Source organism: Oryx dammah, unplaced genomic scaffold, assembly GCF_014754425.2.
Source record: "Oryx dammah isolate SB20612 unplaced genomic scaffold, SCBI_Odam_1.1 HiC_scaffold_3, whole genome shotgun sequence".
NCBI lineage: Eukaryota > Metazoa > Chordata > Mammalia > Artiodactyla > Bovidae > Oryx > Oryx dammah.
Window position 1 is genome coordinate 23,838,221 of NW_024070187.1, and position 26,276 is coordinate 23,864,496.

General features: G+C 39.0%; 1 protein-coding gene and 1 non-coding gene across 2 annotated transcripts in view; both read left to right on the forward strand.

The window, feature by feature from the left end:
* Window positions 1-26,276, forward strand: part of EMCN (endomucin) — a 156,265-nt gene that overhangs the window by 95,584 nt on the left and 34,405 nt on the right. Inside the window, exons 8-9 of the mRNA XM_040238381.1 lie at window positions 4,709-4,819; window positions 19,900-19,938. Of these exons, the coding sequence (XP_040094315.1) occupies window positions 4,709-4,819; window positions 19,900-19,938 (150 nt within the window). The remainder of the gene's footprint in view (window positions 1-4,708; window positions 4,820-19,899; window positions 19,939-26,276) is intronic.
* LOC120862304 lies at window positions 13,804-13,961 on the forward strand. Its single transcript, XR_005720734.1, has one exon. It is a non-coding gene; the product is annotated as a U1 spliceosomal RNA (small nuclear RNA).

Genomic DNA, 26,276 nt, shown 5'->3' on the forward strand with positions numbered 1-26,276 from the left:
AATTTCCCTACTTTGGGATTGGAATGAAAACGGACCTTTCCTAGTCCTATGGCCACTGCTGAGCTTTCCAAATTTGCTGACATATTGAGTGCAGCACTTTAATAGTATTATCTTTTAGGATTTGAAATAGCTCAGCTAGAATTCTATCACCTCCACTAGCTTTGTTTGTAGTGATGCTTCCTAAGACCCATTTGACTTCAGACTCCAGGATGTCTGGCTCTAGGTGAGTGATCACACCATCATGGTTATCTGGGTCATTAAGATCTTTTTTGTATAGTTCCTTTGTGTTCTTGCCACCTATTAATCTATTCTGCTTCTGTTAGGTCCATATCATTTCTTTCCTTATTCATGTTCATCCACGCATGATTGTTCCTTTGATATCTCCAATTTTCTTGAAGAGATCTCTAGTCTTTCCCATTCTATTGTTTTCCTCTATTTCTTTGCATTATTCATTTATGAAGGCCTTATCTCCCCTTGCTTTTCCCTAGAAATCTGCATTCAGTTGAGTATATCTTTCCCTTTCTCCTTTGCTTTTCACTGTCTTCTTTCCTCAACTATTCGTAAGGCCTCCTCAGACAACCACTTTGCCTACTTGCATTTCTTTTTCTTGGAGATGGTTATGGTCACTACCTCCTGTACAATGTTATGAACCTTGTCCATAGTTCTTCAGGCACTCTATCTACCAGATTTAATCCCTTGAATCTATTTGTCACTTTCATTGTATAATTGTAAGGGATTTGATTAGGTCAAACATGAGTGGCTTTCCCTACTTTCTTCATCTTAAGTCTGAATTTTGCAATAAGGAGCTCATGATCTGAGCCACAGTCAGCTCCAGGTCTTGTTTTTGCTGACTGTATAGAGCTTCTTCATCTTTGGCTGCAAGGAATATAATCAGTCTGATTTTGATGTTGACCTTCTGGTGATGTCCATGTGTAGAGTCATCTCTTGTCTTGTTGGTAGAGGGTGTTTGCTGTGACCAGTGTGTTCTCTTGGCAAAACTCTGCTAGCCTTTGCTCTGCTTCATTTTGTACTCCAAGGCCAAACTTGCCTGTTATTACAGGTTATCTCTTGACTTTCTACTTTTGCATTCTGATCCCCTGTGATGAAAGGGACATCTTTTTCTGGTGTTAGTTCTAGACAGCCTTGTAGGTTTTCATAGAACCATTCAATTTCAGCTTCTTTGGCATTAGTAATTGGTGAATAGACTTTGATTACTGTGATGTTGAATGTTTTGCCTTGGAAATGAACTGAGATCAGGCTGTTGTGTTTGAGATTGCACCCAAGTACTGAATTTCAGATTCTTTTGTTGACTATGAGGGCTACTCCATTTCTTCTAAGGGATTCTAGCCCACAGTAGTAGATATAGTGGTAATTCTCTTAAGTAAAATTTTTGGCATTGTAGCCCAGCTATTCCATTTTCTGCTCTTCTCTTTGTATTTTTATAAACTGGTAGCCCCTCTCATCTTTCTTAGCTACATATTCTTTTTTCCCCCATCACCAAGACTATTGGATCTGCTTCATATTAGAGAATTTTTTAGGCCATTAGGATAGCTTTTACATGGTTTCCAATTTTAGCTTAGGAGAAGAATTCTCTGAAGATTTATGAAGAACTCCTGTTCTGATGTTTTTAAAGCATCATTTCTTGTATTTCCATTGAAAAGCAAAATCTTTATCCCCATGTTCCTCCATCCTCAAGTATTGAGTTTTTGTACCTTTCCACTTCCACACTATTGCAAAGATCAATTTCTGCTTTCCTGCTGTAGGAATAAGACATTTCTTTACTTCCTCAAATATTTCCTTCTCAATTTAATACTTCAAGATTCTTCTGAAGTTTGTGCCCATTTTCACTCATTCTTTCTCATATGCAGCATTAATCCTTAGCCTATGTTTAAATTTTTTCACTTTCTTTGATATATCAATTCCTAAAGCCTTTTTTGTCAGAAGACACAGTTACCCATCATCTGTGAGGTCTTTCTACAAACTCTCAGCTTCTCAAGCATGAATCTCTCACATGCACTAAGAATTTGCTGTACACTGTAGATGCTTAATGCCACAGAATAAAACCTGATTGGCACTTCTGGAAGGTACCCACAATTCAGGCTTCCAACCTCTTTGTGATAAAAATCTATTAAACTTCATTCCCCTCATCTCCAGCCAACACCATATCTAGCTAACACTAACACTAGTCCTGTGCTGGACTTTGAAAAGCCTGGTGGTCATCGATCATTTTGTTTTATAATATTAGTGCAAATATAGATGATTTAAAATATCCCAATGCTATTTTTGAAAACTCAGCTTATTTTTCTTTGTTTCTTTGTTGTTAAATTTCCTTCCCCCACTCCCCAAAATGAACTAAATATAATTAAAAAGTTTATTCTATTCACATCCTATCATCTCTTTCCTCCTAGCTACCCCACCTACCTGAAAATTCTCTCCTAGGCAGCAGGAGAACCATGGTACCGTTTTCAACTACTACTACTACCTTACCAACCCCTTTCTAGGGTAGCTGAGAACTAGTTTCACATCGGGAAAAATTTGGCTTACTCCTGTTATGTGACCTTGGGGAAATTCTATAACTTTTCTGAGCCATACATAAAATTATGATCATCAGTTCAGTTCAGTCACTCAGTCATATCTGACTCTTTGCGACCCCATGAATCGCAGCACGCCAGGCCTCCCTGTCCATCACCATCCAGCCATCTCATCCTCTGTTGTCCCTTTCTCCTCCTGCCCCCAGTCCCTCCCAGCATCAGAGTCTTTTCCAATGAGTCAACTCTTCGCATGAGGTGGCCAAAGTTCTGGAGCTTCAGCTTTAGCATCATTCCTTCCAAAGAAATCCCAGGGTTGATCTCCTTCAGAATGGACTGGTTGGATCTCCTTGCAGTCCAAGGGACTCGCAAGAGTCTTCTCCAACACCACAGTTTAAAAGCATCAATTCTTTGGTGCTCAGCCTTCTTCACAGTCCAACTCTCACATCCATACATGACCACTGGAAAAACCATAGCCTTGACTAGATGGACCTTAGTCAGCAAAGTAATGTCTCTGCTTTTGAATATGCTATCTAGCTTGGTCATAACTTTCCTTCCAAGGAGTAAGCATCTTTTAATTTAATGGCTGCAGTCACCATCTGCAGTGATTTTGGAGCCCAAAAAAACAAAGTCTGACGCTGTTTCCACTGTTTCCCCAACTCTTTCCCATGAAGTGATGGGACCAGATGCCATGATCTTCATTTTCTGAATGTTGTGCTTTAAGCCAACTTTTTCACTCTCCTCTTTGACTTTCATCAAGAGGCTTTTTAGCTCCTCTTCACTTTCTGCCATAAGGGTGGTGTCATCTGCATATCTGAGGTTATTGATATTTCTCCCGGCAATCTTGATTCCAGCTTGTGTTTCTTCCAGTCCAGCGTTTCTCATGATGTACTCTGCATATAAGTTAAATAAGCAGTGTGACAATATACAGCCTTGACGTACTCCTTTTCCTATTTGGAAACAGTCTGTTGTTCCACGTCCAGTTCTAACTGTTGCTTCCTGACCTGCATACAGATTTCTCAAGAGGCAGGTAAGGTGGTCTGGTATTCCCATCTCTTTCAGAATTTTCCACAGTTTATTGTGATCCACACAGTCACAGGCTTTGGCATAGTCAATAAAGCAGAAATGGATGTTTTTCTGGAACTCTCTTGCTTTTTCCATGATCCAGCAGATGTTGGCAATTTGACCTCTGGTCCCTCTGCCTTTTCTAAAACCAGCTTGAACGTCAGGGAGTTCACGGTTCATGTATTGCTGAAGTCTGGCTTGGAGAATTTTGAGCATTACTTTACTAGCATGTGAGATGAGTGCAATTGTGCAGTCGTTTGAGCATTCTTTGGCATTGCCTTTCTTTGGAATTAGAATGAAACTGACCTTTTCCAGTCCTGTGGCCACTGCTGAGTTTTCCAAACTTGCTGGCATATTGAGTGCAGCACTTTCACAGCATCATCTTTCAGAATTTGAAACAGCTCAACTGGAATTCCATCACCTCCACTAGCTTTGTTCATAGTGATGCTTTCTAAGGCCCACTTGACTTCACATTCCAGGATGTCTGGCTCTAGATTAGTCATCACATCATCATGATTATCTGGGCTGTGAAGATCTTTTTTGTACAGTTCTTCCGTGTATTCTTGCCACCTCTTCTTAATATCTTCTGCTTCTCTTAGGTCCAGACCATTTCTGTCCTTTATCGAGCCCATCTTTGCATGAAATATTCCCTTGGTATCTTTAATTTTCTTGAAGAGATCTCTAGTCTTTCCCATTCTGTTGTTTTCCTCTATTTCTTTGCATTGATCACTGAAGAAGGCTTTCTTATCTCTTCTTGCTGTTCTTTGAAACTCTGCATTGAGATGCTTATATCTTCCCTTTTCTCCTTTGCTTTTCACCTCTCTTCTTTTCAGAGCTATGATCATAGTTACTACTTAATTCATAAAATTACTATGTGATCAAATGAAGTAACCTATATCAGACAAATAGGAGAGTCTAATCTCCCTTCACTTTAAAAAATGCAATTAAGTGACTCACCAAAAGGTAGATAACAAAACACTGAATTTCTATACCTTGACCAGAAGACTTTAAGTAGCTAATCTTCAAGCTGTAACTGGATGTTTATATTAATATTAATGATACAGTCTAGTATTGATTAAACCCCTGATGACTACTCATTCTTTTTTTATAATTAGGAACTAGCACCAAAAACATCATGGAGACCAAGTTGAGTACTACAGAAGCAACAGTGATGAGTCAATCACTTTCACGTGTTGTTTCCACATCACAAAGCTCTGACTCCAAGAGTAAGTACAAGAATCTGTGCTGAAATGTTCAGTTCAGTTGCTCAGTCATGTCTGACTCTTTGTGACTCCATGAACCACAACATGCCAGGCCTCCCTGTCCATCATCAACCCACAGAGTCCACCCAAACCCATGTCCATTGAGTCAGTGATGCCATCCAGCCATCTCATCCTCTGCCGTCCCCTTCTCCTTCTGCCCTCAATCTTTCCCAGCATCAGGGTCTTTTCCAATGAGTCAGCTCTTCACATCAAGTGGCCAAAGTACTGGAGTTTCAGCTTCAACATCAGTCCTTCCAATGAACACCAAGGACTGATCTCCTTTAGGATGGACTGGTTGGATCTCCTTGTAGTCCAAGGGACTCTCAAGAGTCTTCTCCAACACCACAGTTCAAAAGCATAAATTCTTCAGCACTCAGCTTTCTTTATAGTCCAACTCTCACATCCATACATGACTACTGGAAAAACCATAGCCTTGACTAGATGGACCTTTGTGGACAAAGTAATGTCTCTGTTTTTTAATATGCTGTCTATGTTGGTCATAACTTTCCTTCCAAGGAGTAAAAGTCTCTTAATTTAATGGCTGCAATCACTATCTGCAGTGATTTTGGAGCCTAAAAAAATAAAGTCTGCCACTGTTTCCACTTGTTTCCCCATCTATTTGCCATGAAGTGATTGGATTGGATGCCATGATCTTAGTTTTCTGAATGTTGAGCTTTAGGTCAACTTTTTCACTGAAATGTTAAACTAGTATACTGGATAGAACTAAACTCAGAAAGTTTTCCAGCCCACACTTACAAAAGAACCTTGTCTCACTTATATTCTCCCCTTGTTGTTATTGCTGTTGTTTAGTTGCTAAGTCGTGTCCAACTCTTTTGTGACCCCATGGACTGTGGCCAGTCAGGTTCCTCTCTCCATGGGATTTCCCAGGCAAGAATACTGGAGAAGTTTGCCATTTCCTTCTTCAGGGAATAATCCTGACCTAGGGATCAAACCCACATCTGTTGCACTGGCAGGCGGGTTCCTTACCACTGAGCCACCAGGAAAGCCTGTGTTCTCTCCTAATCTCTACAAATAGGACAACGATTTGGCAACTTTGCTTTGTATAGTGACACTCTATCCCTCCATAGCCACAAATAAGTGGATGCCAACGAGGATCAGTTCAAGCCTGGGTGATAATCTGTAATATCACCTACACAAAAAGGTAAGATTGGCCAAAGCATCAGACAACTTTGATGAAATAGGAAAAAAATTAGAAAAGAAGAAATTGTTAAAACTGACTCAAGAAATTAGGAAGACTGAAAAGACCTAAAACAATTTAAGATTCTGCATTAAAAATTTAAATAAATAAAGTTCCAAGCAGAATGGCAAAAATTCTGAATTCTATAAAAATATTCTCAGAAGTAATACTAAATTTTCTCAAACTCTTTTGTGACATAAGGGAAACTTTGCACAAACAATTATCTGAGTCCAGTATTACCATAACACCAAAAATAGAAAAGAATGAAAAGAAAATGCAAAGAAAACTATAGACCAATATCCTTCATGAACATAGACACAATACAATATTAGAAAAAATTAGTAACATATGAAAAGAGATAAAAACATGACAAATAGGATTCACTTAGGAATGCAAAGTTGGTTTAAGATATGAAAATCAAGTAATGTAATATACCATCTTAGTAGAATCAACAAATGCAGAAAAAGCATTTGACAAAATAAGGTTCCCACTCAATTAAAACTCTCGATTAACTATAAATAAGTAAAACTTCCTCAAATTGATCAAGGATATCTATGAAAAATATACAGTAAATGTTTTACTTAATAATGAAAGACTAAATACTTTTCTCTTAAAATCTGAAACGCAACAAAGATGTCTACCCTCACCAGTACTATTCAAAATTATAACCGGAGGTTCTTTATACTACATTAAGATTATAAATAGATAGAAACTTTCATCCAGATTGGAAAGGAAGAAATAAAAGTGTTTTTCTCAGCAAACTACATCATTATCTATATAGAAAACCTGAACATTTCACAATAAATCTACCAGAGCTAATAAAGGATATTCTATACTATATTCTATACCACAGGAAATAATTCCATTCATAGTAGCTTCAGAAAGAATAAAATATTTAAGAGTAAATTTAACAATAGAAATGCAATATTTGTACACTAGACTAGAAAACACTTCTCTGAGAAATTAAATATCTAAATGGAAAAACTTCTGAGCTGTGAACATGTGAGCATTTGTTCACAGGAGAGGACATGGAAGCATGACGTCTTTCCCTATACCTTGCTCTGTGCCTCTTTCATCTGCCTGTTCCTGAAGATAGCCTCTTATAATGAGTGATCTAATGAGGTAACTGAAAGTGAATCATCAACAAAGATTGTTTCCATCAGTAGGGCTAGTGGATACCAGAATTAGCAACTTAGCGTATCTGATTCCTTGCCCTGTGTTCTTTTCTTTATTCCATGCTGCTAGCTCCTTAGGTTTTTTGTCGTAGGTCAGATAGTCACACGAGCAGAACTGAACTAAGGAAGGCTAGTCAGTGATACCATCTGGAGGGGCTCTAGTGGGTTCTTGCTTGCTAAGTCACTTCAGTCGTGTCCGACTCTGTGCGACCCCATAGAAGGCAGCCCACTCTCTAAAATGGACACATGATGGGACCAGTTTCCAGGCAAGAGGAGCAAAAGGACTAAGGGACCCCCAAAACCTTCTGATCTCAATCTCTGAATATTCACACTGTGGAGTCTGGTATCAGAGCACATCTGGGAGACATGGCACATATGAGCCAGCAGGCCAGACACAGCAGGACAGGGAGGGGAAGGCGACTTGTGTGCTTTTAATGTGATGCACACGTGATTTAAATAATTCATTTATTTTAGCATTATGTGAAAAGACCACTTGTTAGTTTTCGTGATTTAGATGAGCCCACTAAGCATCAAAATAGAAAAATTTTCCTTAGTACAATTACATCTGGTGCTTGAGCAAAGACATCAGATTTTGAAACATTACTGCCAGTGTGAAAGTGCTAATGAGATGGAAAAGTGGTGTCATTTTGATTCTGACTTTAGACACACAAAGCCATTTCCAGGGTTCAAAAGAAAGAAGAAATTGGAGTGGGGGTGTGGGGGTGTGTAAAATGTGATTTCAGTTGCTGCTGTATGTTTAAAAAATTTTAAAAGCCGTGATATGTGTTTTGAACATTTTCTTGTTTTATGCTGTAATAATCTACCATCTGGAGAAGGCAATGGCACCCCACTCCAGTACTCTTGCCTGGAAAATCCCATGGACGGAGGAGCCTGGTGAGCTGCAGTCCATGGGGTCCCTAAGAGTCAGACACGACTGAGCGGCTTCACTTTCACTTTTCACTCTCATGCATTGGAGAAGGAAATGGCAACCCACTCCAGTGTTCTTGCCTGGAGAATCCCAGGGATAGGGGAGCCTGGTGAGCTGCTGTCTATGGGGTCGCACAGAGTCAGACACGACTGAAGCGACTTAGCAGCAGCAGCAATCTACCATCAATTTTCAAAACAAATATATTTGTTTCTAAGTATATAACCATCAACAAAGACAGAAGTAGAAAATAATTAAATACAAACAGAAGACACTTTACCTAACCATATGTGAATTGTTAATAAAGCACACAAAAAGATGCAAAAAGAATCCAGGTTCTTTAAACAACATAGTCTTAACTGCACACCCTCCCAAGAAGAATGGATAAAGAGAGGGAGAGAAAAGAAAAACACTGAAAAGAAACCCTGAAATTCACTTGATGAGTTTGTTTTATTGAAATGAATATATTAGTTCTAAATACTAGGTATAAGTGAAAAAACAGATAAATGTGTTCTCAAGGTGAAAAGGGGAGAATACAAATACAGAATGGGGGAAGGAAAGTTAAACACTGCACTATCAGATTGAAACTTAAGGCATCAGCATAAATTAATGATTAAAATACAAATATGTATGTAAAATTGCAAAGAATATAAAATAAATAGACATTACATGTTCATAGTTTGGAAGACTTGATATTTTAAAATGGCAATTCTTCTCAAGTTGATCAGTAACTGATAAAATAACCAATGCAATTCCTATTAGAATACCAGAAAGTTTTTTTTTTTCTAGAAATTGATAAGCAAATCTTAAAATATATATGGGCTTCCTTAATAGTCCAGTTGGTAGAGAATCGGCCTGCAATACAGGAGACCCCTGTTCGATTCCTGCGTCGGGAAGATCCACTGGAGAAGGGATAGGCTACCCATTTCAGTATTCTTGGGCTTCCCTTGTGGTTCAGCTGGTAAAGGATCAACCTGCAATGTGGGAGACCTGGGTTCGATCCCTGGGTTGGGAAGATCCCCTGGAGAATGGAAAAGCTACCCACTCCAGTATTCTGGCCTAGAGAATTCTGTGAACTCTTTTAGTCCATGGGGTCACAAAGAGTCGGACACAACTGAGCAACTTTCACCTTCACTTTCAAAATATATATGGAAATGAAAGTGACCTAGAATAGCCAAAACACTTTTGAAAAAGAACAATGTTGGAAGACTCAACCGCCCCCAACTTCAAAACTTACTCTAAAGCTATAGTGATCAAAACAGGGTATGGAGTTAATGAGTGTTAAGAGTAGCGTTATTCATAACTGTCAGATGCTGAAACAACTCAAATGTCCATTAATTGGTGAAATAGAATATCTCATTGGATTTTCCTTTGGAAATGCATTTGGAATGTTCCAAAACATGGGATATCCATATAAGACAATCCCATTTGACAGTTTGAAGATACAAAATACTGATGCATGCTGTAACAGCATAAATCTCAAATACATTATGCAGTGAAAGAAGCCTTTCACAAAATCCAACATATACAATTCCATTTCTGTGAAATATCCAGGATATTTTTTATAGGGACAGAAACCATATAAGTGGTTGCCTACACCTAGGGACCAGTCTGGGAACTGACTGCAGAAAGGCTCAAGGAAGTTTTTTATATTGAAGAAAATGTTCTAAAACTGGATTATAGTGATGGTTCAATGACTCTGTAAATTTACAAAATATTATTGGGTTGTATACTTACAATGAGTGGATTAAGTGGTGAGTTTTCAGATAAATATTCATTTAGGAACAAAAAGAAAATGTTGACCTAGGCCAATCAAATTTCCTTCCTGGGTAATCTGAACTGAACTAGAAAACCCAAACAAACCAAGAAGCAGGGGGGACTGGAGTAGTGCAGGGTTAGTAGAGAATCTGAGATGGCCATGGTGATTTGTGCACTTGCCTCTGGCTTCTGGAGGCTTGAGTTGGCAGAGTCAGTAGAGAAGGCTACTGACTATAGAGAGACTATGTGGGGAAATGGAGAGATCCCATGAGCAAAGTTAAGTTGTTTAAGGGACAAGGAAAAAGTAGCAGGACCTGGAGATCTTCTGAATCCTGACAAATCTTTAGTTGCAGTCCTCACATATCTCCACAAGTACTTCCCTTATTCTGGCCTCCGTGATTTGAAGTAATCTGTGTGTTTAGTCAAAATATCCTGACTAGAAAAGTTACTAATCATCCATAAGAGCATTATCAAATCCTGCTCATTATACATATTGGATGCATTTTTTGGCGTACCCAGAGTCCTTAAATGGAGAAGGGAATGGCTACCCACTCCAGTATCCTTGCCTGGAGAATCCCCATGGACAGAAGAGCCTGGGGGGCCACAGTCCATGGAGCAGCAAAGAGTCAGCCACTACTGAGCAACTGAGCACATAGTCCTTAAAAAGACATCGCTGCAGGTGACTCAGTCTCCAAGTCTCTTCTTAGGAGACCTGTAAGATACAAGGAGACGGCAAGTGGGCGCCGTGGACATTACAGGCTCACTCTGGTCTAGAAGCATGTTGGTAACATCCATTTCCCCCCTTTCTATTGTAATCATCTTAGACATGACATGAAGAAGGCTATTTAGGAGAAGTCTGATTCCACACCATAATTGTAAACTAATAATTGTATATAATTAGTCTCCATGTAGAGAAATTTGAAGAGGAGGGTCATTTTTCCTTCATAACAAGAACATTTCTCTGTGGCAGTGCTTTGGGTTCTGATAAGCATAATTTATATTGTAGACAATATATGTCTGAAAAGTACCTTTGGCAAACCAAAACCTCATGTATTTTATAATATAAGTGCCCCAATACAAACAAGAATAAAAGTGAATTGTGCGTTTGCCAGATGTGTAACAGATGATGCCTCGTCTCCCTCTTAAGCATATGAGCAGTGGGTGCTTGAATAGTGACCTTCAGATAAAGGCACTGTGGGGACATTATCTCAAACTCAGGCTTGATTTTAGAGTGGAGAGGAGCTAGTGAGGTCTGTTGACAGGGAAAGGGAGCCTATTGCTTTCTCCTTCTGGTGGATTCTGACTTAGCTAAGGAGAGTATGTGTAACAAGATTATAGGCAGGAGACACTGAGATGGGCAAGTACCAGTACCTAATTCTACTAAGGCAACTGTGTGGGTAAAATGAAAGTGAAACTGTTAGTCGCTCAGTCATGTCCAACTCTTTGTGACCCCATGGACTGCAACCCGACAAGCTGCTCTTGGAATTCTCCAGGCAAGAATACTAGAGTGGGTTGCCATTCTCTTCTCCAGGGGATCTTCCCAATCCTGGGATTGAACCCAGGTCTCCCGCATTGCTGGCAGACTCTCTACTGTCTGAGGCACTAGGGAAGCCTCAAGTATGTGGGTAAAAATACTTCTAAACAATTTGCTGTGTCAGAGCCTCTGCTACCGCAGAATATATAATATTACAGACTTGAACTCTGAAGGGAAAAATCTGACTTTTGTTAATTAAAAATAAGTAACATTTATAAAGTGTCAGACTTTATTTTTTTGGGCTCCAAAATCACTGCAGATGGTGACTGCAGCCATGAAATTAAAAGATGCTTACTCCTTCAAGAAAAGTTATGACCAACCTAGATAGCATATTGAAAAGCAGAGACATTACTTTGACAACAAAGGTCAGTCTAGTCAAGGCTATGGTTTTTCCAGTGGTCACGTATGGATGTGAGAGTTGGACTGTGAAGAAGGTTGAACGCCAAAGAACTGATGCTTTTGAACTGTGGTGTTGGAGAAGATTCTTGAGAGTCCCTTGGACTGCAAGGAGATCCAACCAGTCCATTCCAAAGGAGATCAGCCCTGGGATTTCTTTGGAAGGAATGATGCTAAAGCTGAAACTCCAGTACTTTGGCCACCTCATGCGAAGAGTTGACTCATTGGAAAAGACTCTGATGCTGGGAGGGATTGGGGGCAGGAGGAAGAGGGGACGACAGAAGATGAGATGGCTGGATGGCATCACTGACTCGATGGACGTGAGTCTGAGTGAACTCTGGTAGATGGTGATGGACAGGGAGGCCTGGCGTGCTGCAATTCATGGGGTCACACAGAGTCAGACATGACTGAGTGACTGAACTGAACTGAACATGTATAAGAAATTAGTAGGTTATTTAATCAGGGTTAATAGCATTTATATGTAACAAATAATTTATCATGTATGTTCCCCTTTTGCATAATCTATCCTAGTTTAGTATAGAGTTTGTTTTTAATACAAAAAGCATATATAATTGTATATAGATCAAGTAACCACTTCAGATATACTACTGGTTGAACATGAGAATGGCTTCTGCCCAAGCCTGTACTTTTCGAGGCACCATATCCTTCTTAAAAGAAATGGTCACTCCAATTATGCCAAGAGGAAGTTGGCTTATTGTTTACTAACAATGATTCTGAAATCAGATAGAGAAAGTAAAAGTGTTAGAACACTTACTCGTGTTTGACTTTTTGTGAACCCATGGACTGTAGCCCACCAGGCTTCTTTGTCCATGGAACTCCCCAGGCAAGAATATTGGAGTGGATAGACATTTCCTTCTCCAGGGGATCTTCCCGACCCTGGGATTGAACCCTGATCTTCCACATTGCAGGCAGACACTTTACCAACTGACCCACCAGGGAAGCCCTTGAAATCAAATAGCTTAGATTCACATAATGGCACAACCATTTATTTGGACTTTGGCCTTTGGTAAGCTATTTAACTTCTCTGTGCCTTCATTTCCTCATCTGTAAAATAGTTGTAATGACTACACTTTTACAGGATTCTTGTGAAGATTAAAAGAGATAAAATAATATGAAGCTTAAAACAGTGTCTGAAAAGAAAACAATACATTTTAGCTATTAATATTATTTTGTTAATGATAATCCTTACAAAAGCCAAGCAAAGATGGTATTTATGGTATCAGTTTCACAAATAAGGAAACAGGTTCAGAAAGATTAAATGACTCACCCAATGCTAAATTAAAAGATGTAATTCAAACCCTGTTTTTCTTGCCTCAAACTCCGTAAATATCGATATACCACACTTTCTCTCATTACAACTACTTCACATAAAGTATCCAAAGGAATTAGAAAGCAAGTAGCTTTTAATTGGGTGCATCATATACTTGACAAACAGAAGTTCAATCAGTATAACACTGACCAACTGACTGAATATAAACCTGGGATTCTCACCAGAAACCTGGGATTCTCACCAGGGTAGTTCTCATGCTGTTGCCAACCATGCCAGATTTATTCCTGACCGTGTGATTTGTGCAACCTGTCTTCCTCATCTGTACGGTCATTCCTTCTTCCCCTTGTCCTTCCTCCAACTGATTATTAAAATTCTACACAACCATAAAGAGCCTCTACAAAATATCACCTTAGTATTTCCCACAACTTAATGAGGTTGCCAGATATATGTACCATCTGCACTATTATTCATTTAGTACTTTAAGTGGATGTACTTTTTAATTCTTAAATTTGTTTGAAAAGGAAACCATCATGAATAAAAAACCAGTTTGAATTGGCATAAGCAGAAGCTAGAAAGTCGCTGTGATGTAAGCAAAATAAAATAAAATTCTAGCTAGATTTTGTTGCTTGCCAAAGGCTCTGAGTTTTAGCCTTACTTAATAAATAAATCAAATACTTACCTGGCAGGGGAGATACTGGGATGATGAAGGCAATTTTCACCCCGCAGCATGGCTTATCTATCCAACTCTGATGTGCTGACCCCTGCAATTTCCACAAAACTTGACTGTATAATTTGTGGTCATGGGGGACTGGATTTGCACTTCTCCCTGTGGGGTGGAAAAAAAGATAAGTACATTCTAGGTATTAATGACGTGTTTGCATCAAATTGAAATTTTGAAACTTCTTCATTGAAATAAACTCACAAAAAAATGGAAAATAATTACTTTCTCACTGAGTGTTTCAATCTGATTTAATGCCACTTTCCAGTCTAGGATCTCTCGTATAATGCTATGCATCTCATGCTTTGGAAAAGTCTAATTTCTCTGATCACTCAGGCTCATTATTTCCTTTGTGAATGGCACCATTTATCTATGACATTTATCAGGGAACTTAATTGCAATGTTTCTTACATGCTATTTAATTAGTTTGTATCATTTCATGTGGGCAGATAAATGAGGAATTCTCAGGATAACAAAGTCTTAGTCACATATTACAGTTTATCCAAACCAGAACTAATCTTTCGTATGATGACTCAGTCAATGCTTTGTTGGGGGGATGGGGATGGTATGTATGAGGGCGAATGAGAAGGAAAATTTTAATTGGTCATAGTAAATTATTTTTAAGCAAATCAGTAAAGAATTATATATGGGAATAACTATTTTTTTCCTGGGCCTTTTAATGATAAATCATGTTCTGTAGGTAATTATATACAATGGCTGGAAATACAATGGCTTTTGTAAGATAATATTTAGCAAAGTTACTTGTATTATTGCTTAAGCTTTCTATCTTAAAAGCTGATAGTTTAAGCAAACTTTCAGTTCAGTTCAGTTCAGTCGCTCAGTCGTGTCCGACTCTTTGCAACCCCATGAATCACAGCACGCCAGGCCTCCCTGTCCATCACCAACTCCCGGAGTTCACTCAGACTCACGTCCATCAAGTCCGTGATGCCATCCAACCATCTCATCCTCTGTCGTCCCCTTCTCCTCCTGCCCCCAATCCCTCCCAGCATCAGAGTCTTTTCCAATGAGTCAGCTCTTTACATGAGGTGGCCAAAGTACTGGAGTTTCAGCTTTAGCATCATTCTCATTAGTTATCTCTTTTATACATAGTAGTCTATATATATACACACTGCTGCTGCTGCTGCTAAGTCGCTTCAGTCGTGTCCTACTCTGTGGGACCCCATAGACGGCAGCCCACCAGGCTCCCCCATCCCTGGGATTCTCCAGGCAAGAACACTGGAGTGGGTTGCCATTTCCTTCTCCAATGCATGAAAGTGGAAAGTGAAAGGGAAGTCGCTCAGTTGTGTCCAACTCTTAGCCACCCCATGGACTGCAGCCTACCAGGCTCCTCAGTCCATGGGATTTTCCAGGCGAGAGTACTGGAGTGGGGTGCCATTGCCTTCTCCGATATACACACTACTATGTATAAAAGAGATAACTAATGAGAACCTACCATATAGCACATGGAACTCTACTCAATGCTCTGTGGTGACCTAAATGGGAAGGAAATCCAGGAAAGAAGGGATGTTGTATACATATAGCTGATTCACTCTGCTATACAGCAGACACAAACACAGCATGGTATAGCAACTATACTCCAATAAAACTTAATAAACAAGTTAAAAGGAGTAGAGAAGTTATGGACTAGTAGAAAATATTTTTTAAAACATGCATACATCTAAAGTTTAGTTTGGGATTAAATTGTAGATTAAAGTTTAGCATTTGAAAGTTCATTTGCATTTCATAAGACTTCAGTTTCAAACTGAACTCAACTTCAAACTTCAGTTTCAAACTCAACCAAGAGATTTAAGTTGCCAAACACCCTGATTAAGGATTTGGTCTTTACTCAACAACTAAATTTGAGACTAGGTCAACAGAATGCACTACACTCATTTCTATTTAACTTCCACTTACTCAGCAGATAAAGAATCTGCCTATAATGCAGGAGACATGGGAAACGCAGGTTTGACCCCTGGGTCAGGGAGGTCCACTGGAAGAGGAAATGGCAATGCACTCCAGTTTTCTTGCCTGGGAAATCCCACGGACAGAGCAGCCATGCAGGCTACGGTCCAAAAAGGTCGCAAAGAGTCAAACACGACTGAATGACTAAGCACACCTGCTTCCTCTCCAGATCAGAATTTGGCCTTTTCTTAAAGCATATTTGCATTATGAAACTTAAGAAAAAAAAAAAAACACACACACACAGGAATAATTACAAATACCTTCACTTTTCATTAGTTTCCATAACTTTAGCCATATTCCATAGCATTCATCTCTATTAAGATTTTATATTCCCAAAACTGAGTCGAAATTTGAAAATAGAATGTCATATGAAGACGTTTTATTATTTTCAAAATAATACATCCTTGATTTCAGAATTAAAAGGTATATGTTTCCCAGTACTGATTAAGTATTTAAGGTTTACAGAATTTCCTTCTCAGAATAACAATACATTCATTCATATAGAAATATCTGTACCTCTGAAGACTCAAGAAAAGTGTTTTGAATTGCTTTTTTTTTTTCACTATTCCACTACTTCTTAAGGCATAGTCATTTTTATTTTATGTAATATGTCCCTGAGAAATCATTATGCATTTTTGAAGGATGAAAAAAATGCAAAAAAGAATATTCAGGAGGCTTTGTCTGATATGAGTTTAAAATTGTTCATTCTCAACAAAGTCTATCAGCAAGAAAGATTATGACCTTATATTAAAAGCAGGAGGAACAAAGGTTTTGATTTCGTTTATATTCTAATCCTTTGGCAGCTGATAAATATTTTAACTGCATCCTCCAAGTACAGCATTATGCCATGTACAAAATTATTTTAACTAGTTATGAAAAGTAGAAATTAATTACATAAGCTTTCACTCAGAACAGTTTAGTGGGGAAAAAAAGCTGTCTCTTAGTAAAAGAAGATGGACCTTAGAACCAACGGACCTGAATTATAATCACAGTCCTCCCTTTGAGAACATAGTTTCACTTCTTTCAATTATTATTTACAGATCTGCAAAATGAAAATAATAACATCTTTCTCATAGACATCAATGATTAATAGAATTGATCTGAAGAGTTGCTTCAAAAATAATAGCTATCATTATCCAACTAGCAATTTTTAATAACACATTCATTTTGCCTTAAAAACTGCTAGTTGGATAATGATAGCTACTATTTTTTTTATTATCATTATCAATTATTATTTTATATTATTATTTGTTCATTCCCTATGTTTTTAACAGAGACCTAGTATGGATAGTAGATGCTGAAATTATGACTCCGAGTAAAATAAGAAATCTCCGTCCTCCTGGACCTACATTCTAACAGAAAACAAAGCCATTTTAAAAATCACTGGAGTGATAAACTGTTGAGCAAACAAAGCATCATGGTGAGCTGAGGTGGAGGGAAATAAGAAGGTAGCTTTCAATAAGGTGGTTGGAGAAGACTTCTCTGAGTGGTGACACCTGAACAGAGTCGTGGAGGGTGAGAAGGAACCAGTGTAGCCCTGAGAGGACAGCGCAGACGCTTAGGGCAAGCCAGCAGGCAGTCTGAGGCAAGGGATCCCTGGGACATTTATCTACCATGGAGAGGCCAAGCAGGCTGAGACAGCTGGAGTGAACTGAGGAGCAAGGCAGGAACCATATCCTATGGAGAGTCGCTAGCTGTAGTGAGGAGAGGAATAAGGAGCCACTGGACTCATGAAATGTAAATTAAAAAATTTTTTTCTAGGTGGCTATTATACATACTAATGAGAGAGATATAGGTGCTAGATGAACAGTAGTCAATTGAATGGTGAGGCGTAGGTGGAATATATTTAGAAGCTAGGGTTGATGAGGTGAGAAAAAAAAATGAATCAAGAAAAAAAAAGAAGAAAGGCCACTACTTTTTGGCTCATGCACTTGGGAGGCAATGGTATCATCAGCTCAGTTCAGTTCAGTCACTCAGTCGTGTCCGACTCTTTGCAACCCCATGAATTGCAGCACGCCAGGCCTCCCTGTCCATCACCAACTCCCGGAGTTCACTCAAACTCAACGTCCATCGAGTCAGTGATGCCATCCAGCCATCTCATCCTGGGTTGTCCCCTTCGCCTCCTGCCCCCAATCCCTCCCAGCATCAGAGTCTTTTCCAATGAGTCAACTCTGCATGAAGTGGCCAAAGTACTGGAGTCTCAGCTTCAGCATCATTCCCTCCAAAGAACACCCAGGGCCAATCTCCTTTAGAATGGACTGGTTGGATCTCCCTGCAGTCCAAGGGACTCTCAAGAGTCTTCCATACTTTGGTTCAAAAAAGTGAAAGGGGAAGTTTGTTTGAGGACACAAGTCAAGAGTTAGGAATGGATAAAGAAGTGTGGTGTATAGACACAATGGAATATTGCACGCATGCTAAGTCACTTCAGTCGTGTCCAACTCTTTGTGACCCTGTGAACTGTAGCCTGCCAGGCTCCTCTGTCCATCAGATTCTCTAGGCAAGAATATTGGGGTGGGCTGTCATGCCCTCCTCCAGGGGATCTTTCTGACCCAGGGATCAAACACATGTGTTTTATGTTTCCTGCATTGGCAGATAGATTCTTCCCACTAGTGCCACCACATTACTCAGACATAAAAATGAATGAAATAATGCCACTTGCAGCAACATTGATAGACCTAGAATATATCATGCTAAGTGAAGTCAGACAGAGAAAGACACATGATACTGCTTATATATGGAATCTAAAACAAAAAGCTACAAATGAACTTATTTACAAATAAGAATAGACCCCCAGACATAGAAAACAAAGTTGTGCTTGCCAAAAGAGAGAAGGGGGAAATAAATTAGGAGTTTGGAATTAAGATATATACACTATTGTATATAAAATAGGTAATAATGAGGAGTTACTGGGCTTCCCTGGTGGCTCAACAGTAAAGACTCCACCTGCAATGTAGCAGCTGCAGGACACACGGGTTTGATCCCTAGCTCAGGAAGATCCCCTCGAGGAGGGCATGGCAACCCACTCCAGTATCTTGCCTGGGAAATCCCATGAACAGAGGAGCTTGACAGGCTACAGTCCATGGGGTTGCAAAGAGCTGGACACGACTGAAGCAACTTAGCACTCAATATTTTGTAATAACCTATAAGGCAAAAATCTGAAAAAGAGTATATTTAGATATAAAACTGAATCACTGTGCTGTATACCTGCAACTAACACAGCATTTTATATCAGCTCTACTTCAGTTAAAAATAAAAAAAAGAGTTCTGTTTTGGGCATGTAAAATTTAAGATGCTGTTAAGACAGTCAGGTGAAGATACAAAGGAAGCAAGTGGATATTTGTATCCACCATCATTATTGGGCTTCTATTTATCTCAAATATTTCTATATTTTTTTCATGTGGAAAATCTTGATTCATGGTGCAAACACTCAAGTTTGTTGAAATGATCTTTGATTATAATTCTCTCAAGTGATTTTACTTGTAGAAAGCTCTTCTGAGCTCTGTTCCCTTTAGAGGAATTTCTTAAGTTTCAAAGGTATCTGTCTGAACAATTCTGAATCTTCCTCAGATCAGGAGATGTGCAATATCTTAGTAGGAGTATGACATATGGCAGTGCCACTCATGAAGCACCCACCGAAGTTTCTGTAATCTTCTGGATTCAAGACTATTCAAGAAGTGGGGTTGTACCAGATGCCCCAAAGGAGGATGCAGCGAACTTTGGCTCACAGGCCAAATCCAAGCCCCGTCTATTTTTTATAATTAAAATTTAATGGGAATATTGCCATACCTATTCTTTAGATATTACATATGGCTGTATTCACACTACAATAGCAAAAGCTGAATAGTTGCTAGACTTATGGCCCACAAACCTTAAATACTCTCTGTCCCTTTAAGAGAGAGCTGACTGACCCCCTGCTCTGAAGTTTCTTCTATTCAGGAAGCCTCATGATTTGGTGACTTGAGGAAAGTAAATCAGAAATGAACTAAAATCTCTATGCATTTACCACCTGAAACAATTGTGAGAGTAGATATTTGATATTCAACGTTTAATTTTAGCAATTTTCTTTTTTTTTTTTTTCTCTCTAAAGCTGAGACTCAGAGTTCAATCAAAGCAACAGAAACACCAGGTAAGTTCATGTTTCTTTTCTCTGAGAATACTCCTGAGTAAAATCCCAAGAAGGAGACAAAGTAGATCAATCAATTTGAGGACAGAGTGAAATAGTATAAAAGAAAATATTACCTGGCAACTAAAATATTTAGGAAATCTTGTGTTAAAAAAAAAAAATGCAGACAAGAAGAATGTGCAACAGTGTGTCTGAGTGCTCTGGGGCTTGGGTTAGCAGAACCAGCTCTGGGAAGTGCATAGAGCTTGTGGGATTTTCCTCTCCCCAGAACCTACTGTTCCTGGTCTGTTTGTGTGGTCAGCATGCCCTCTCCCAAAATATAGGGTGTGCTTTTGCTGTCGTCTCTACTCTCTAACAAAGCCTGATCCTGGCATCCAAAGAGATGACGTCATAAACCACAGTTAACAGTCTAAAATGCTATCACTTCGAGAAGCACTCATGCTTTGCCATCCTTAGTTTTAAGCTGAAAAAAACTTTGGATGATGGAGCGATGGAAATTGGAGAAGATTATTGGCAGAGGAAAATGGTCATGTTGAATCTTCATAGTGTTTTGAAATTGTAATTATTTTGAGGTTTTTATTTTCCTAACTCCTATCTGGTGTATGCATAAGTGACACATCTCTTAGGTTATCAATATTAACCACCTTTGCTATATACAAAATGAGAAATATGTGAAATAAACCTAGGAGATCATGAAACTTTTTTTTTTCTGGGACCAGAGAAAGATTTACTGCAGGGCTGAGCAAGGAGAACAGGTGGCTGGGAAATACAGAGATCATGTGATTTAAAAAAAAAAAATGGAAAAATAAAGCCATGAAAATTATGAGTGACTCTAATAACATTTTTCACAGCAAATGTTCTAAACAGTCATCATGGTCTACCCTCAAGAATTAGAAATGGGAGTTATATGCTTTTAAATTTAAATTATTTATCTTCTATATAATATATCAAATAATAAAGGAAGTTATTTTTATATTGTTAACTCTCTCTATTTCACCTCATCATTGTACTTTTTATCCTTTATTTCCATCTACACAGTCTAGAAATGCATTGGAAAAAGCCTTGGGAAAAACAAAACATAAAAATAGTGCATCCAGGCAAAGAGGGCAGCTTTGCGTTGGCTGATGTTTTGCACTGTTCTGGAGAAATCCTGTCCCCTGTTTCATGGATTGGTTATCAAGAAGGAGTTACAGATGGAGGAGAATTGGGAGGCTGCCAAATTGTCAGCTCTTTTTAAGGAGAGACCAAAGCATCTTTTATTTTGTTTAAAAGATAGTATTTACAAAATTCCAGCTTTAACTACAATTGATTTTTACATGTAATGAAAAGCACATTTAGACTTTAATTTTGAGTTATGGAAACTAATTCTCCTAAAATAGATAATAGACAAACCATTGATTTGAACAGTGAATTGGAAAGAAATAAGGCTGATTCTATCAACTGCAAGAAAGGTCAGTCTTAAACTTCAGATATATGATAGGGCTAAAGCCTAAATCCAGGAGAAGGCAATGGCACCCCACTCCAGTACTCTTGCCTGGAAAATCCCATGGACAGAGGAGCCTGGTAGGCTGCAGTCCATGGGGTTGCACAGAGTCGAACACGACTGAAGCGACTTAGCAGCAGCAGCAGCAGCAAAGCCTAAATCCAGGTTCACTCAAAAAAAATTAACAAATATCCCCCATCTCCTTAAAATAATTAGTATTTTTCTTTTAGGTAATGTTGAGGTAAACATCTAGCCCAAAGAATTTTTAGCAATGCTTCCTTCTAATAAACATGAGCTAATACACATTTAGTCTTTGACTAGAACATTCATAGCTCTCACATTTGATATTTTCTTTCATATAATGCATCTGGCTTTGATTTCCGTGAAAAATTGTGTTTTTACCACTCTCTTCAAAAATTATTATTAAGGGTCTAGAAATTGGTAATTGTTTTATGTAGGATCTTTTTTTGGAATTTAGAATAGGCAACTGTATATAAAATGTGAATTATAAGCAATTATATGTAGATAAGGACTTCCCTGTTGGGTCACATGGTAAAGAATCTGCCTGCAATGCAGGACACCCAGGGTCAATGCCTGAGTTGGGAAGATTCCTTGGAGAAGGGAATTTATATCCATTCCAGTATTCTTACATGGAGAATTCCATGGACAGAGGAGCCTGGCAGGCTGTAGTCAACGGGGTTGCAAAGAATCAGATACAACTGAGCAACTAATACTTTCTTTTTCTTTTCTATATGTAGATACAACATTCAATTTTATATAATAAAAATACAAGAAAGGTAGTCACAGTTAGATGAGCATGATTGATCAAGGTCAGAAGACATGTCCATTCATTTCATTCAACAGAGCAAAGGTTGCATGCATGGACAGCTGTGTTCAGGAATGCTAGGCATGAAGAAGAATTCACACCCAATATCTAAAACATGTGGGAGAGTAAAATTTCAACTGCCCACTGTAACATACCTGGTAAGATTCCAAGTTTAGTATAATCCCCTGCTAAATATACAGAAGGATATATTCAACCAATCACTGCTAACCGAGGCATTCAATCTTTGTTCTGTTCCATCACATATAGCACTAGCTAAGATTTTGAGTGATACATGGAGCCTGCCATGAAGGGTTACTAAAGACTAGTCAATATAATAAATAACTATAATAACTCCAGTAGTCATATAGGTATAAAGTGATGTGTCATTGATAAGCCTCAGATAACCTTATATTAGGATCAGAGGAGGAAAAGAATTTTTTTTCCTTTATCTGTAGTATCATACACTGGGTGAGGTAAAAGCAGTTTAAGAAAGATGAGAAACGGGTTCATGAAAAAAGTGGTCTAGCTGCCAGATTTTTGTGCCTACTTGATTTTTAGCTCTGAGTTCAGAGCTAATGAGGATATGGAAAGACCCACTAAAAAGTGATGAAAGACTGTTTATTCCCTAGAGATATATGCAGACATTACGTGGCCATTACAATAATTTAAAGCAATAATAGAATTCACTTTTGTTTAGCCTTATCATTTTCCCACAGACAGGCAGAGCTAATAACTTGTCCTTGAAAATTAACCTCTTGATTTCTTTGTAAGAGATCTCAGCTCGAAGAAAAATGGACCAATATGCCTCAATATATTGGGAAAGGAATAAACCATTTGCCTATAATTTCCTGAAAATACAACTATATTTGTCCAGGTTTTCCAGAGAAGCAGAACAAAGAGAATATGCATATATAAATATGTATTTATATAAACATATGGAAATCTCTAAAGAGGTGTATTATAAAGAATTGGCTCATCGCATTACAGAGTCTGAGAAGTCCCAAGACCTCAGCTGGCGAACGAGGCCCAGAAGTGGGGAGAGTGCGTGGTGCAGATCTAGTCCCAGTGTGAAGTGCTGAGACCAGAAGAGCAGATGGTGCAAGTTCCAGGCTGAAAGCTGGAAAGCTCAAGATCCAAGAAGAGACAGTAGCTCAGTTCAAAGGCATGGAAACATTGATATCCCAGCTCAAGGCAATCAGGCAGAAAGAATTCCTTCTTACTCCAGGGAGCCTTTCTGTTTGTGTGTGCATGCGTGCTCAGTCATGTCCACCTCTTTGCGACCCCATAGAGGCCTTCAACTGATTGGATGAGAGCCACCCTAATGGAAGTAATATAGTTCACTCATCTACTGATTTGAATATTAATCTCATCCAAAAACACATTCACAGGCACACCCAGAATAATGCTTGACCAATACCTGAGAGGCAAGTTCAATCCTTGGGTTGGGAAAAATCCCCTGGAAAAGGAAACGGCAACCCGCTCCAGTATTCTTGCCTGGGAAATTCCATGGACAGAGGAGCCTGCTGGGCTACAGTCCATGGGGTCACAAAGAGTCAGGCACAACTTTGTCACTGAACAACCATATCAAATATCTGAGAACCCCATAGCCAAGTCAACACAAAAAATTAATCATCACAGCATTCTCATTGTGACCAGCACAGCTTGTGAAAATTCTTGTAAACATCTTTAGTTTCTCAACTGTGTTTCAGGACCTCAGTTGTTTTTTTGACATTAACATTTTTATTGAAAATCAAAAGCTAGTACAGACATCAAAACTGACTACTGGCTTTTGGAAAGGAGGATTCTCTGTCGTGGTTCATTCATTGTGCTTGACATCTTATGCAATGCCTGGAGTTGGTTACTGGCAAATTCATATAATGTGAAACATGAACTATTTTATACAGAGGATTACTTACCTGAATATTCTAACTTTGAATGACAGAATCTTGATACTATTGTTCAGTTAGAATGTTCTCAAACTAGAAATATAGCCATAGCAAATGATATCCTGAGTTGTTTTAGTAACTTGGACATTTTGTGATGTTTAAAAATTAGTTGAGAAGAAAATAACTCAGTTATGGAATGAGAAATAGAAATTAGCTTAGGGCCTGGCATAAGCTTCCACTTGGGAAATTATATGAACCTATAAATCTAAGTATGGCTAAGTGGTTTCTCCTCCGGTTCAAGGATCTGATAAGTCTCTGAGAAGCACTCAACCCTGTTCTTGAGACTCTGTAGTCTACACTGAATGGTCATAAAAACTCACAATCTTGGACTTCCCTGGTGGCGCAGTGAATAAGAACTCATCTGCCAAAGCAGGGGCACAGGTTTGATCCCTGGTCCTGGAAGATTCCACATACTATGAAGGAACTAAATCCCATATGTCACAACCACTGAGCCTGAACTCTGGAGCCCATGAGCCATGACTTCGGAAGCCTGCACCTAGAGCCTGTGCTCTGCAACAAGAGAAGCCACCTCTATCAGAAGCCTCTGCATCACAACAAAGATTATCCTCCTATCACCACCACTAGAGAAAGTCTGAGAGCAGCAAGGAAAACCCAGCACAGCTGAAAAACAAACAAACAAACAAACAAAAACCTCAATCTCAACTCACTTAAAGAACCAACACGTTTCCACAATATTGCTAAGGATGTGAGCTCCTCCAGTAAACTCCTCAATGTGCTCTCTTTTAAAACATCAGGAAGAATTCTCTCTGTCTCCTTGTATGTTTGTGCAGAGTCTGGTCTGGCCACTGAAGAAAGAGAGGTTTAGTTTCTCTTGGTATAAAGAAACCTCTTGACTGGAGAATAAATTGAAATAGGTGATATTTCATGTAATAAAATAAAGATGCACTTATAACTCATTGTTACTGAGTGGCAGCAGCTTAGGCAGCATAGAATCGTGGTTGACAGACCAGAGTCTAGAGTCTACATTCAAACCCTGGCTCTGTGTGACTTTGGACAAATTATTTAAGCTCTCTGGGCTTTAGCTTCCATGATATGAAATGATAATATTATTAATACAGTAGTGAATATGAAGCCCTTAGAACAATGCATCGCACATAGTGTCCCATCAGTTCAGATCAGTTCAGTTCAGTTCAGTTCACTCACTCATTTGTGTCCGACTTTTTGTGACCCCATGGACTGCAGCATGCCAGGCTTCCCTGTCCATCACCAACTCCCAGAGATTGCTCAACTCATGTCCATTGAGTCGATGATGCCATCCAACCATCTCATCCTTTGTTGTCCCCTTCTCCTCCTGCCTTCAATTTTTCCCAGCATTGAAGTCTTTTAAAATGAGTCAGTTCTTCACATTAGGTGGCCAAATTATTGAGTTTCAGCTTCAACATCAGTCCTTCCTTCCAGTGAATATTCAGGACTGATTTCCTTTAGGACGGACTGGTTGGATTTCCTTCCAGTCCAAGGGACTCTCAGGAGTCTTCTCCAACACCACAGTTCAAAAGCATCAATTCTTCGGTGCTCAGCTTTATAGTCCAACTCTCACATCCATACATCACTACTGGAAAAACAGTAGCATTGACTAGATGGACTTTTGTTGGCAAAGTAATGTCTCTGCTTTATAATATTCTGTCTAGGTTGGTCATAGCTTTTCTTCCAAGGAGCAAGCATCTTTTAATTTCATGGCTGCAGTCATCATCTGCAGTGGTTTTGGAGCTCCCAAAATAGTCTGTCACTGTTTCCATTGTTTCCCCATCTATTTTGCATGAAGTGATGGGACCAGATGCCATGATCTTCGTTTTCTGAATGTTGAGCTTTAAGCCAACTTTTTCACTCTCCTCTTTCACTTTCATCTAGACTCTCTTTAGTTCTTCACTTTCTGTCATAAGGGTGGTATCATCTGCATATCTGAGGTTATTGATATTTCTCCCAGAAATCTTGATTACAGCTTGTGATCATCCAGCCCAGCATTTCTCATGATGTACTCTGGATATAAGTTAAATAAGCAGGGTGACAATATACAGCCTTGACATACTCGTTTCCCAATTTGAAACCAGTCTGCTGTTCCATGCCC